Below are 14,913 nucleotides of genomic sequence, written 5' to 3'. Positions count from 1 at the left end.
GAATCCCGATGCTAAAGTTGACTATGTAAAATCCAGCTCTTCCAATATTAACAACCAAGACTCTTTTGGGGACCATGAAAGTGTACATAATAGAAACATTCTTTAGAACTCGACTGAGTTAGTAGTTTCTTATTACTGCTTTCATTCTAAAACTTGTGCATATTGGTTTTCTTCTAACCATTAAGAGTAACTTTCTCTTCCTCATACAATGGTTTCCCCAAATCCCATCTTCCAAACACTGAACGTCAAGCAGCTGCCCTCTACTCTCTTCCCCACAACCTAGTCAAAGCTAGGTTTCATAATTCTAATTTACTGCGTGAAGACAGCACTTTCATATTTTTCTCTTTTTTTCATTTTCTGTCCAACCCACTTATTCCATCTGCCTGTGACCTTCCCTTCCTCCGTCTCTTCTTTGGAAGTAATGTTCAAGAGCAGTGGCCGGGGAAATAGAAAAGTTGGATCAGTAACTGAGAATCGACTCTATTAAAAATTAAACTTGTTTTTCTCAGGCTCTATCTGAGTGTGCAGTGACGCTGAAGACAATTCATCTCAAACGGGTGAGCTTTGGACTCCGGCCCCGTCATCTCTATCTCACGTGTATATGCGTTATGGTTTAATTGTATTGGACTCATCTTGTTCTTGAAAGCTGTATCTTTTATAAAAGTTAATTAACTTCCACTCTGACATTTTTGGATATGAGGGAGGGGTTGATTGAAAGTAGCAGTATCCATTATTGTTCTTCATGTTTTGGGTAACAGGAAGGTTAAAATTTATGTTTGTTTTGGGTTGACAAAGAATGTGGAAAATCTTAACCAGAATTTCAAGATCCAAATTTCACAATCTAGTAGAGTCTTCACAGACAGATTTCTCCAGCTTCTTAGTATTACAAGTAGTTAGAGCACGTCACTGCTGTAAAACGTTCTGTTCTCTTTGTCAGTCTAATCATTTGTGTAAATCGTAAGTGATTTGGGGCTGAATTTAGCTGGTATGTTGCTTGGTTTATACAGTATTTTTAAATAAGTTGGGTTGCCAATATTTAAAAATCAGATCTTTTTTCTTTTTTTTTAACAAAAATTTCTATCTCCAACTTCCCTCAAAGCCAGGATGTCCACACAGGACTGGCATGCCCACATGGCTGCAGTCCACTCCCCTCACCCCCTAGAAACAAGCATGAGCTCTTGGTCATCAGTCTCCATGCAGCTCACTCCCTCATTTGAACTTGAGTTTCTGATTCTGATAGAGATTTGAAGGGTTTTCAGTTCAGCTGCATTTTCTTTGTGTCTGCTGTGTACTAGGGTGAGAGGTATGTGTTTTGGGGCTGTGGGGGCAGTAGGGGAGCTGTATAAAGATGAATAAAAAGTCCCCCAATATTTGTAGGGCTTAGAATCAGGGGACACCAGTCATAAACAACTCAGTGGGATGGGTTGAGTAAATACTTTAATAGAGATATATCAAATTAGTCCCTCTATATTAAATGTAATATTGTGGGACTAAAGATGAATGAGCAGTTTTGCCTATGAAGTCAATCTAAGAAAGCCATAAGAAAGAGGTGATTTTTTTTTTTTTTTTTTTGATAGACCTTAAAACAAATGTAGATTGATTGGACTGACATGAGGAAGAGCTGGCCTGGTGGGCAAAGTTGAGTGGGTTATGAAGACAGGTCAGGTGCTGCGTGCTAGATTCCTAGAAAATAGTGTTATCCTGTTCAGCTAAAGTGCAGAGGCAGAAGTAATAGCTAAAAACTAAAATGGGACTATGTGTGTTATATGTGAAAAGTGGGGAAGGCAGTAGGGTACTAATTGAAGATAGCTAGATGGAAAAAACGTTGAGAGCGGTTTGGAATATGGGTCTGAAGCAGTTAGGACTAAATACTGATTTTGGAGTCCTCAGTGTGTAGTTGGGCAAGGTGAAGAGGTAGGAATGAAGGAGACTTTTGAGACCAGGACAGAAGGAACCTCGGCTAAAGCGAGAGTCAAGAGAAAGCTACAGGTAGAAGGGAAGGTGTGAAAGCTAAAGGAAGAGGGGCACGAGAGAGGAGATTGGTTGACGTTGTTGGATGCTAGAGAGTCAAAGAGGATGGAACGACAAGAAACAGAACAGTGTTTATAGTTGAGAAGTATTTGTCTTGTTCTTAGAAGCTCTCGTTTAGACATACAAAGAATTGAATCAAATTGAATATTATGTTTGAAAATGTTTTGCTTCATTGTTCTATTTTCTCATTTATTCACTTGACTGACTTCCTCATGAGGTACAAGTTTACTTTTCCTGATTAAAAAAAGCTCTGCTCCATTTTTAAGTGATAACAGTGGGGTTACATGAGGTGATGAGCGGTGTGGGGGCAGTTAAGTATAGGGAGACTGGACTAAAGAAAAAGGTAGAAAGACTCTGAGAAACAGACAGACAATGCAATGTTACCTCCCCTCAATGAGGAACAGGTTTCCTTTGAAAGGTCGTTAAATTGTGACCTAGATCCATCGGGTTAGAGGGCCCGGAGTCATGGTAGAGGAGGGAACGTACAGAAATCCTTGGATTCAGGAGCAGTAATATTCAATAGGAAACCCAGGTGTTCATGCAGGGAAGTTCATTGAGGAGGAGAGATGGATTGACTTCATTTGGATGACTGTTACTTTCAGTGGGGCCAGGTTGGGGGTCACCAACATATTAAAGCCTTTAAGTCATATTCAAGTTTGAAAGTGAAATTAGCTGGGGTTTTTTTTTTTTTTTGCTTTTTTTACATTTGCTTGAGGCCATCCTCTCAGAAACACATTGCTATAGGAAAACTCTTTCCAAGTGTTTCCTAAGTTCCTTTGTGGCTGTTGAGAAGGGGCAGGAGTAAGGGTTAGTTTGTGGAGTTCTTCCCCCATCCCTCCACCAAGTTTATCAAAAATACCAGAAAACTACTATAGTTTTTAGCATCTAGAAGTACTAGAAGATGCAATGAAGAGCAATGATTTTAGAAGTCTGCTTTTTGTACCAATTTCATCACAGCAAACTGTGCAAATCACCGTATCTTTCTGCGCCTTGGTCTCCTCAGCCTGCTACTAAATTCCTGTTCCCTAGTTTATTGAACAGGAAAAGGGAAGTGCCCTTTTATTGCTATTATCTCCTAACCTATCATTTTGATATTTCTTGCTGGTACTTTAGTTTCTAAAGATGGTCATTATGCTGGCACTGCCCAAAGGCTTCCCTTCCTGCACCCACAGACACGCTGTAGTCCACCCAGTGGTGGACTATTTGAATAAGAGGACCTCCTTGCTGTCTCCTTTCTGTGCATGGAAGGCTCTGGCTTTGTGACCTGCTGCATTTAGAAGAAGATTGTTTCACCTTTAGCACCACATAACACTAAGTAATGTTAACACGTAGTGAATACTAAGTGCTAGTCTAAAAGCTTTACATTTCTTAACTCATCCAGTCCTCACAATAACTCCATTTTTCAGATGGGGAAACCGAGGCTCAGAGAGGTTCAGTAACTTGCCCAAGTTACCAAAAATTTGCCAGAGCCAGGCTTCAAACCAAAGCAGTCTGGCTCCAGAGTCTGTGTTCTTAATCACAATCCCATATTATGTTTTAAGTTATTTATACATGTTGTTCCAGTTTGTGTTTAATCATTATTAATGTCAAAGAAGAAAATAATTTAGTTACAATTATCTTTTAATTTTCAGGGCCCAGAATGTGTTCAGTATCTTCAACAAGAATACCTGCCCTCCTTGCAAGTAGCTCCAGAGATAATTCAGGTAAGAGCTGTCCTAGCATATTTTCCTCTTAATTTAATTAAAGAAATATGACCGTGTAATTCAGTCTAAATTTGATTGAAGAAAGCCAAACTGCGTTCACCTTGATGTTTTATTATGTATAGGATAGCAAGGGTCCAAACTTCAGGGGATCTGTGTAATTGAATGGGAAAAATGGTATTTTTATTTTCATTAACCTTTAACAGAAATTTAATTTCCTACCATTGTGTAGGTGACAAATCAGTAGTATTTGCATTGCCGGTGACTTTGTCACGAATAGAAATCACAGATATTTTCATATCACGTTTCTTGTTCCAGAGATCTCGAAATATTATTTATACTCATCAATATTTTGAAATTATGAGTTAAGATATGCCACTAGACCTTATCTGTCTTATTATTCTACCACATATCAAACATGTTTTTGATACCCATAATTCATTATAATTAGTTTTCTTTGTAATTTATAAATGCATTTTAAAAAACATTCTAAAAGCAGTCCCTCAGGCCCCCCAGACTGCCAGCGGGGCTGCGGCACATGAGCCTCTGTTCGGAAGGTTTGTGCCGGGTGGTTCACTTCACGTGTGCCGAGTGTATCAGTGCTTGACTTGTAAATCTGAGACTGCATTTTGAGGTAAGGGACTAGAAAGCTGTCCTGCACTTTTGCGCTGTTACGCAGTCGTTTGTGTAATGGAGTTCAGTTATTTCCTTGGCATCTGGTTATCCAGACTTCACACAGATGTAATGAGGTATCAAAGTTTTGATTAAAACTGGAGTTAGAATCGCTTGTGTAGATTCTGAGAATTGTTTCTTCATCAACATTGTCCTTGAAAAAACTGAATGAAAAGTAGGCTACGTCTCACGTAAGAGTAATCATAAAACTCATTTTTAGTGAATTTATGATCTCTTATTTCATGACATACCATCTTTAACTTTAGAAATATTAATGGGTTTTCTCGGTTATCAGTAAACTTGGTATAAAAGTAAAATAATAACAAACTAATTTTATGAGAACAATAAAATACTAATTATTCATGTGATCTTAATGCCCATCAAAAATAGAAATACACCATTTGGTTTTGAATAGCTTATATTCTCCCAGACTGCTAAATGAAGCAAAATTATTCTATTTGTACCTAATAATTTGATTGTAAAAGATGAGGATCCCCAGTTTTCTCTTTTTCATATGCTTTCTGACGACACTTTTTTGCACAGTTGTATTGAAGAGCATTTTCTCTTTTCTTATGATCTGGCTCTGCTCGGCCGCCCCTCATACTAGGGAGAACGGCCGTAGAGATAGTTTTTGTCCCACTTGCCCTTCTCAGCTGTGGGCAGCCTTGTCCAGGGGAGCCATGTTCTCAAAAGTGAAACCAGCCTGTTGACAAGTCTTACATTTGAGGATGCCATAGAACCTTTTTTGGTGTGGAACTGTTCAGATTAATTTTGATAAGTTATAATGTGGATGCTGTAGATTTGAAGCAACCTAAATGTCCATTTATGGATGAAGGGACTATGTGGTATAGTAGGCCCCCCTTATGTGTGGTTTCACTTTACATGGTTTCAGTTACCCTCAGTCAACCGCAGTCTGAAAATATTAAACGGAAAAATTCCAGAAATAAACAATTCATAAGTTTTAAATTGTGCGGTGTTGTGAGTAGTGTGATGAAATCTCTCGCCGTCCTGCCTGGGACATGAATCATTCCTTTGTCCAGCAGATTTGTGCTGTATACACTACCTGCTCCTGAGTCACCTAGTAGCCTTCTCGGTCATCAGATCGACTGTTGCGGTATCACAGTGCTTGTGTTCAAATAACCCTTATTTTACTTAAAATGGCCCCAAAGCGCAAGAGTGGCGATGCTGGCGATTCTGATATGCCCAAGAGAAGCCGTCAGGTGCTTCTGTTAAGTGAAAAGAACATAGTCTATATGGGGTTTAGTACTTCCACGATTTCAGGCATCACTGGGGGTCTTGGGATGTATCCCCCACAGATAACAGGGGGCTACTGTATATACATACAATGGAATATTATTCAGCCTTAAAAAGGAAAATTCTGTCATAGGCTACAACATGGATGAACCTTGAGGACATTATGCTAAATGAAATAAGCTGGTCACAAAAGGACACATACTGCATGATTCCACGTACATGAAGTATCTAAGTTAGACTCTTAGAAACAGAAAGTAGAATGGTGGTGGCCAGGGGCTGGGGGAAGGTGGAAAGGGGGAGATGTTCAGTGGGTGTAGAGTTTCAATTTCGTAAGGTGAAAACATTCTAGAGATCTGTTGCACAACAGTGTGCATGTAGTTAATACTGCTATACTGTACACATAAAAATGGTGATGGTCAATTTTATGTTTTTTATCATAATTTAAAAAGAAGACAGATCTTCCTCAACTTGCAATGGGGTTACATCTGGATAAACCCATTGTAAGTTGAAAATATTTTAAGTTGAAAATGCATTTAATACACCTAACCTATCAAACATCATAGCTTAGCCTAGCTGACCTTCATCATGCTCAGAGCACTTACATTTGCCTACAGCTGGGCAAAAAATCGTCTAACACAGGGTCTGTTACAGAATAAAGTGTTGCCTATCTCATATAATTGAACACTTCACTGGAAGTGAAAACCAGAATGGTTGTATGGGTACCAAACGGTTGTGAGTGTATGGTTGTTTACCCTCGTGATCGCGGGACTCACTGGGAGGAGCTCTGGCTGGTTGCTGCTGCCCAGCATCACGCGAGAGTGTAGTCCTGCATCTCACTAGCCCGGGGAAAGACCACAATTCAAAGTATGGGGGCCGGCCCCACGGCGTAGGGTTAAGTGCGCACACTCCGCTGCTGGCGGCCCAGGTTCGGATCCCGGTGCGCACCGAGGCACCGCTTGTCAGGCCATGCTGTGGCGGCGTCCCATATAAAGTGGAGGAAGATGGGCACAGATGTTAGCCCAGGGCCAGTCTTCCTCAGCAAAAAGAGGAGGGTTGGCATGGATGTTAGCTCAGGGCTGATCTTCCTCACAAAAAAAAAATAAAAATGTTGAAAGTGTGGTTTCTACTGATTGCATATCACTTTTGAACCATTGTAAAGTCAAAAAATCATAAGTTGAACCATCGTAAGTTAGGGAGCATCTGTACTGTGGATTTAAATTGTGATGAATTTAATACACTGGATTCATGCTCTTCTCTCTCTCCTCCCCGCCCCGGCGCCCCAGGAGTTTTGTCAAGCGCTTCAGCAGCCTGATGCTAAAGTTTTTAAAAACTACTTAAAGGTAGGTGTTTGAAGAACTTGCGTGTTTTCATACAATTAGGTAATGTTTCAGAGCCAAGAGAGAATGCATATGACAGGATACTGTGTTAGACTGTAGTTTGACCAATTATTACTTATCTGGGGATCTCTGCTCTAAAACCTGCTTTAAGAATCTGCAGTTAGAGATGTTATAGTTCAGTTTTCTGTAAAGCCCCTTTCAACTGAGCACCTGCAAAGGATCCTAGAAAGTTATATCAGCACACTGAATGTTATGTGAAATTGCTCGTTTTCTTTTACAGTTTGGTGAATAGGAACTAGAGGATTGGGGCGACAAGGAGTCTTTAAGAACAGTTGCCTATGTTGAGATGAAAGAAAGGAGCTAGAAATATAAAAACAGAAGTATGAGTTACTTGGCTGCATCCTACCTTGACGCTTTGGAATTGTAAAACGAACAAAAAGTAGACTCTTCAGATTTGGCCATCAAGCCTCTTTTTACATTTGTAAAAATCACTGAATTAAAAAAAAAAAAAAAACAACCCTCCAAGTTGGCAAGAAGTACCGAATGTTTATTTGGTATTCATGTTTACAGAGAAATCCGTGAGACAGAACTCCTTGCCCTCACCTAGGTAGTCAGTCACCCAGCGCACCGTGGCTGCTTTGATGCAGCAGGGACCGTGCCAGCTGCTGTAGATACCAGCAGGAGGGACTTTCCCTGCCCACGAGGAGCTTGTGTTCTGGAAATAAAATTACAGTGTGACAGGACAAGGAACTGATCTTTATTTTTATTTATTACCTTTGTTCAGCAAATTTAAGTGCAAAGCACTATGCTGACTTGCTTAGTAGCAGGTGACTTAATGAACGGCCACCTGGTTCTTTTGCCCGAGGCATTCAATAGAATTCATAAGTCCAGGGGCTTTGCTGAGTGAATAAGTGTGCCAGCCTTTGACTAGGGTTCTAACATCTTCCCTTGTCAGTTTTTTCCCAAGTTTATCAGCTTCAGCTGACAAAAGAGTTTGTGAGAAGAATATTGAGAGTTACTGTTTATCATTGGGAACCCTCCCCACTCCTGTTTCGCCATAAAAGCTAAGTGCCCATGGAGATAGGTCTGTTCAATAACTGATCAATCAAACTGGATTAAAGGACTCAAAAAATTGTAACCCTGTGTTAGAGCTGTCTGTAACAGCAGATCTAGTACATTGTAGTAGGCTTGGGCTCCAAAAAGCATTTATTCAAATGTCTTCCTCCCCAGCCCAGCTTCTTTCCAGTGATAGCATTATTCTTCTGGTTGGAAAAAATGAAGTTCCTTCTTTTGTGCCACCTGCCACACCCCCCGCCTTCCTGGCTGTTGACCCTTAGACCCTGCTGAGTCTCTCGTCCCTCTTGCCCTCTCTTTCTGTCTCCTGCTGTTTCTCTGGTGGAGGCTTATGGTGTCTCACTCTGGTCTCCCTTCCCTGGTTCTGTCCAAGCTGATCTGTTTGAAAACATCCAATAGTCCTCTGAAATCCGTTCCCCTTCCTCATAATCTTCATAAACCTATTGTTGACTAAAAACGAGTTCGTGTTTCTTAGTTTGGCATTCAGGTTTGTTTTTTTCTTTTCACATTCTGATCTTAGACTGCCTGTCTGGTTTCTCTTGCAGGAACAGTTATTGCTATTCTTGCTGTTCCTCAAAATTTTTTCCTTATTAGCAGCCCCCTCCTTTATGAATTCTACCCATGTTTGTGTGCTTACCGCAAGCAGGGCTGGCCTTCTTGTAAGGCTTCCCTTTGCTCACAGAGTGACATTAGTCACATATTTGTCACATGAATGTGCAGCCTACTAGGTGCTAGGGATGCACCAGTGAATGCAGCCTTGTCCTCAGTGTGCTCGATGCCCACCCCGTGCTCTTCCCAGCGCTCACGTCACAGGTACCTGACTGCGGAAGCTGCTGCCTGGCGTTGGGTCAGCGCCTCACACAGCCTACTCGTTCATAGTCTCAAACGTTGAACTGGAAGTATTTTTTTATAATCCAATAAATAGTAAATTCCTTAAGGGATAACAACTGCTGTGTTGAGCTTTGACCTGTGTCCTCCTGAAAATTGAATTTCCCAGCATTAACTCGGACAGTAGTGCCAGTCAGCAGAAAGGTGTCGAGAGCATGTTTTCCTCTGACCGCTTGAATCTCATAGTGTTAGAGGTAATACCATATTTTCACTAGTTTCCCAACTGAGTAATGTCGACATAAATTATCTCTAGACTTTATCAAATTGTCCAGAAGAGAAAGTTCTTAATTTGTATTATGTGCGGGTTTATGAAGTATTTCTTAAATATCTATTTTACTTTACAGAAGAGTGACTAGCACTGAGTAACTTGGAGCCATTCTTCAGGGGAAAGGTGGCATCTTCTGACATCAGTACTAATTGTACTAACCCTTTATTTACAGGTGTTCTTCCAGAGAGCAAAGCCCTAAGGACTGGATCTCCCTGTGCCTACTTCATGATCAGGAATTCCAGTTAATAATTTATAAAGAAGCAATTTCTGTGTGCCATTCACACTGGTCTTTTTAACATTGCTTTGAGCTTACTGCAGTATATGTATTGGGATTTTTCTGTACAATGGGTATAAGTTTCCCTAAATACAGGTATGTGACAACAAGAGAACTTGCTTGTATGCGGTTCAAATTGTTCTATATTAAAAATGCTGTTAAAAGATACAGCAGTTATCCTAATACCTTTTTTTCCCTTTACTTGAAACTTTAAGTTCTTTATAAAGACCATAGCAGGAAAACAGTGTACCTTTTTTTAAATTGCTGAATATAAAATGTTTGAAAATTTTAATTTTCTTTTATGTGTGCCGACTCATAAAGTATGGGGGGAATACAACAAATCAAAACTAATTTTTGTAGATAGCCATTACATTTCCTTAAACTGTTACAATGCCAATGTGTATTCTACAAAAGACAGTGATTTCATAAATTAACTGGTTAAGAGTAGGTGCCGGTGTTATACATTTTTTATAAAAATAAATAAATTTTACGTAGTGAAATCTACCAAGTCTGTTTTGGAATTATTATAAATACTTTAGCCTTATTTTCTCATCTTACCGCTTCCTGATTTCCCATTTAAAGGAGTGCATATATAAGCACATGGATGATTTATTTTATTTAATTATGCTCCTAAAAGGTTACATGCAATTTAGTTCTGTTAAATAGAGTCTTTTAAAAATGCACTAGAAAAAACCTGTGTGAATCTGTCGATAGAATTAAAAGTTCAATTTTTTTTCCTAACTCTTAACTGAATTTACTTAGGGCACAACGTAACTGTATGTTTATGATGCTTATCAGTGGTAGCTGCCCATTTCATTACTAGAAGTACCTTCCCCTGACTTCCCCTATTTTTATTCATGACTATGCAAGAAAGCAAGAGGAAAAATAGTAGTATCATTAGTAGTATTGGGAAATTTAAAAAGGAGGGACAAAACTGAGCAGCAGAATTCCTACGGTCATTTAAGTTTGAATTCTAAAAGCCCAAGTAAGACTTTACGGGAGGGTTGGGTATTTTTTTAACCTTTGGCCCATGTGGTCCGTAGGGGTTTCATGGATGGGCTTCAGTGATCTATAAAGTCCCTAAAATTGTTTTCTAAATTGAGTACATAAATCTTTTTCTGGGGTTAATTCCAGAAGAGATTTTCAACATTTTCCTTACATTACAGAAGAAAGGTACATACTAAACTGACAGTTAATTGTAAAAATAGATCAGTGCAATGTATATTATACTTTAATAAAAATGTTTTTAGGGGCTGGCCTGGTGGTGTAGTGGTTCAGTTCATGCACTCCGCTTCGGCAGCCCGGGCTTCGCAGGTTCAGATCCTGGGCGCAGACCTACACACCACTTACCAAGCCATGCTGTGGCAGGCGTCCTACATAAGAAATAGAGGAAGATGGGCACAGATGTTAGCCCAGGGCCAATCTTCCTCAGCAAAAAGAGGAGGATTGGCAACAGATGTTAGGTCAGGGCTAATCTTCCTCGCCAAAAAAAAAATGTTTTTAAAATAGGTAAGTGAAAGCTGAATGTTTCTCTAAGTTCCCCTGTACTATGAGAGAGCTAATTCATCTATTGCCATAGTACTAAGTGTTCAAAGTATACTAATGAGTTGCATAGCATAGTGGTTAAGAGTTTAGGCTCTGGATCCAGATTAAGTAGGGGTTCAAATAACAGTTCTGCCAGTAACTCATTTTAGAACGTTGTGCAAGTTAACTTCTCCCTGCCACAGTTTTCCCATCTGTAAAGTGGGGGAAATGATGGTAGCTACCTCATAGCTAAGAATTCAATAAGTTAAACATGAAAAGAGCTGATTACAGTACCTGTACATGAAGGCTTGATATTAGCTATGGTTGCTGTACTATTAATTCCACATATGTAAAGGTGACAACTTTTTCCCTGGCTTGTTAAAGCCCTTCAGAAGATTCACGTGTGTTCAGAGCTAAGAGAAATCAGGAAATGGAAATTATGAGTCTAACAGAAATGCAACTTCATGTTATATATAATCATGTATAATAGTTCCCCTCTTCATTCCCTGAAGTTGCCAGAGCATTTAGGGAGGACCATAGCAATTAGAAAACTCTGTTCCATCATGAAGTACTTTATTTGTATTTTACTTAGTTTCCAAAAGCAAGCACCCAAATTAATTGTCTCAAGGGTGAATCTCACGTGTTAACAGGTAAGATCATTGAGGGAAAAAACTTAGGCATTCGTGTGACTGTGGAACCACAAGGATTTTGTGATGCCTGGGATAGTTCTGTGCCTGACAGTTTATTGAAATTTTAAATGCTAACATTAATTGCTTCACGAACGGCCTGTTAAAAAAATGCTGTGGCATTTCAGTGTGCATCTCTTGTTATGTGGTGAACGTTTCTTGCATACAGCTGAGCTGCGGGTTTTAGTGTTGTAAGGGGCTTTGACAGGTCGTCGTCTTGGCATTAGATGCGGGAGCACTGAAATTGGTTGGAATTATAAGCAGTGAATAGATTTGTTGTTACAAGTGATTCCATCACTTAAATATTGTTTACAACTCGAATAAAGGAACTTCCTTTGTAACCACGCATTACAGCGGGCTTTTGTCATCCTCGTTGTGCATATGATGCAGTAGGCTCAGAGAGGTAAAAAACAACCACCCTGCTTGGAGTCAGCGTTTGGCAGGGAGAGCGGGACTGCACCCCAGGTCTGTTCCGTTGGAAAGCCTCTGCTCTCCGCCTCCGTGGCTCCCGCTGCATCGCCGGTCGCTGTTCTCTCCCGGGAAGAACACCCTGCTCGGTGGGCAGGGGTCTCGCGTCCTCACGTCGAGAAAGGCCGCGGCGCCGTCGGTGGGCAGCAGGGGTCGCTCCGCGGCGCGGCTGCTTGAGATCTTAGCGGCACGAACACCGCCGCACCTGATTCTAGTCCTCAGTTCCCCGATACTGCCGTTTTCCACAGTTCCGCGTAGGAGCGACCTGAGCGAGCTTGCTGGTTTCACGTGGGAATTATTCTGAGGCGATCATCGGGCTCCCCTGCAGCCCACGTCTTCAAAATCGCCTCTATCTGTCCCTCCGGGCCATGCCATTCCCCAGGGTCAGCCCCGCGCGCGTCCAGCCTCCTGCGCACCCGCGATCACTGGACCGTTTGTCACCACGTCGCCGTCCCCACATCCCCGCGCTGCGCTCCGCCTGCGGCTACGGGACGGGGCGGGCTTTGCCGCCGTGGGAGTCGGGACCGTTGTCTCACCGCGCAGGGCGACCCGGCTCCACCTCAGAGCCGGGGGCCAGGCAGAGGGCGTGGCCGGCCCGACTGCGGCCTCCCCCGCGTCCCGGCCTCCCCGCGGAGCCCGGGCGCCCGCCGCCGCAGCGCGGGGGCCGGGCGGAGGCGGGGTGGCCCCGCGCGTGCGCACGCGCACCGCCCCGCGCGCCGGCCGTCGGTCACGTGGCCCCGGCCGCGGCTCGCGAAGCCGGAAGTGGCTGGAGACGCCGGGAGGCTGCACCCCGCTGGCGGCGCGACGGGACCGGGCGCGGTGAGCCGGGGGGCGGGCCGCGAGGCGGGGGCCGCGGGGCGCGGGGTTCGAGCCGGGCCGGGGCGGCGCGCAGCGCCCCCGCCCCTCGGGGGACGGTGCTGAGTCAGAGCGGGGGCGGGGCGCGGCGGGGCCGAGCGGCCGGGACCGGGGGGCGGACGCCGCCCGGAGTCCGCGCGTCCGAAGCCGGGTCGGGGGTCGCGGGGCCCGGCCCCTCGCCTGACCCCCGCCCGCCGGCCCTCCGACGCGGCCCCCCGGTCCCGCGGCGCCGGCGGGAAGAAAGAGGATGTGCCCTCCCGGGTCGGGGCCGCCGCCCGCGGCCGGGGCGCGCCGTCCGCCCCTTTCCGCGCTTGGCACGATCGCAGATGTAAATCCATCGATGGGCTTTCGAGACGATTAAGAGGAGACGTTTCCTTAGGGTTAGCGGTGATACCAGCGGGGGTCGGCTCACCGGAAGCTGTAAACTGAAGGCGTCTTTAATAGACACAAGTATAATGCAAATTCCCAAACGATTTTTGGGGGGCAAATGGCTTACAGGTTTATTTTCCAATCCGTTTCCCAGGTATTTTCAGTAGGTGGCCTCGACACCAGTCCTACCCAGTAACTGTCAAATGCATACCAGAGACCGACTTTTTCCGCTCTGGAACGCGGAGTATAATATATAATATCTGTGTAACTAATGAATCACATAGTGGTAGAGTTTGGAAATCCTGGAACTTTGACCATATACCGTGTCACCAGACCTATTTTCATCTGTGGACAAATGGTAACTTTCGTTTTGGACAATATAAGGAAGTAGACGGAAGGCAGGGTCACCAGTAATGTACTTGTTGAGTGCCTGCCTGTGCCGTGTCAGAATTTTGAGTGGATTTATACAGAAGGCACCTTGTGCATGTGCTGAGTCATGTTTTGCCATGCTGTTGTTGTGTGGTTGTTGGAAGATAATTTCAAAAAATGTTTCCCCGATCATTGTGACACCATGGTTTTATATGTGCGTATAGAGAGCAGATGTCTTAGCTGATCAATGTGTTTATAATTATCCACTAGGTACACATGGCTACCTAATGATATTATGTGCCATTTGCAGTTATCTCCGAGAGCAAAGTTACATTCATTAAGGAAGATTTTTCATTACTGAAAAATATTTGAAAATATTATTGAAAAGATATTTGAGAAGTTTGTTATTATTACCTCAGTAGCTGACAAATGTGTGTTGCATATTTTGAAAAAGGAATCTTATTTTTTATTGCTTATTTCCAATAACTTGCTCTATGTAAAATTCCTTATGTGAATTAGATGGGTGGTACAATTCTATAAATATATATTAGGATATCAAAGATTGGTGAAATTTAGACCCCTGACCATTCTTTGTGTTCCTAACCCTACTTGGAATATGAGCAGTCATTAATTCATTGCCAAATACCTAGTCAGTTCTAACTTAACTACGAAGTATTAACATCTGTTTTGATCTGACATTACAGCAGGTGTAAGGCGGCACGGTGGGACAAATATTTATGCTATTTAGCATACCTCATTTTTTTTCCAACATGGGGCTCAAATATTCTTAATATCCTTATAGTTATATAGCTTTTCAGTATGAAAGGACGAGGCTAGGGGTGATACTTTTTTGTTTCAATAGACTGATTTTAGAGCTGTTTTAGATTTGCAGCAAAATTGAGCAGGAGGTACAAAGATTTTGCCATATATCTCCTGCCCCCACTTATGCATAGCCATCCCTTGCTTATTTTTTAAGACTTGGTAATACATACTTGGTGTGTGTATATTTGTATACTTGGAGGTTGGAGAAACTGTCCTTAAATTAACTTCAGAAGAGTTAGTGACCTTTCAGGAATAATGATTTTTGCACTTTTCCGTTATGATTGTCAGGGTCTGTGCAGACGAAATTTTAGGTTAGGGAAGT

The 14,913-nt window shown here is 42.5% G+C and overlaps 2 protein-coding genes across 5 annotated transcripts in view; both read left to right on the top strand.

Moving 5' to 3' along the window:
* Positions 1-10,002, top strand: part of XPOT (exportin for tRNA) — a 34,577-nt gene extending 24,575 nt beyond the window's left edge. Inside the window, exons 22-25 of one of the 2 annotated variants that reach the window (XM_058557723.1) lie at positions 510-557; positions 3,663-3,734; positions 6,941-6,997; positions 9,397-10,002. In XM_058557723.1, the coding sequence (XP_058413706.1) occupies positions 510-557; positions 3,663-3,734; positions 6,941-6,997; positions 9,397-9,423 (204 nt within the window). In that variant the 3' untranslated portion in view covers positions 9,424-10,002. Of the gene's footprint in view, positions 1-509; positions 558-3,662; positions 3,735-6,940; positions 6,998-7,274; positions 7,512-9,396 lie in introns of those variants that run through there. The other variant, XM_058557722.1, reaches the window with a different exon arrangement.
* A 2,924-nt stretch (positions 10,003-12,926) lies between these two features.
* TBK1 (TANK binding kinase 1) overlaps positions 12,927-14,913 on the top strand; it is a 43,751-nt gene continuing 41,764 nt past the window's right edge. For 2 of the 3 annotated variants that reach the window (XM_058557720.1, XM_058557718.1), the window contains exon 1: positions 12,927-12,995. The gene's annotated coding sequence lies outside the window, so the exon portion shown is untranslated. Of the gene's footprint in view, positions 12,996-13,339; positions 13,759-14,913 lie in introns of those variants that run through there. The other variant, XM_058557719.1, reaches the window with a different exon arrangement.

The sequence above is a fragment of the Diceros bicornis genome, chromosome 17 (assembly GCF_020826845.1).
Source record: "Diceros bicornis minor isolate mBicDic1 chromosome 17, mDicBic1.mat.cur, whole genome shotgun sequence".
Lineage (NCBI taxonomy): Eukaryota > Metazoa > Chordata > Mammalia > Perissodactyla > Rhinocerotidae > Diceros > Diceros bicornis.
This window is presented reverse-complemented; position numbering and strand designations above follow the sequence as displayed.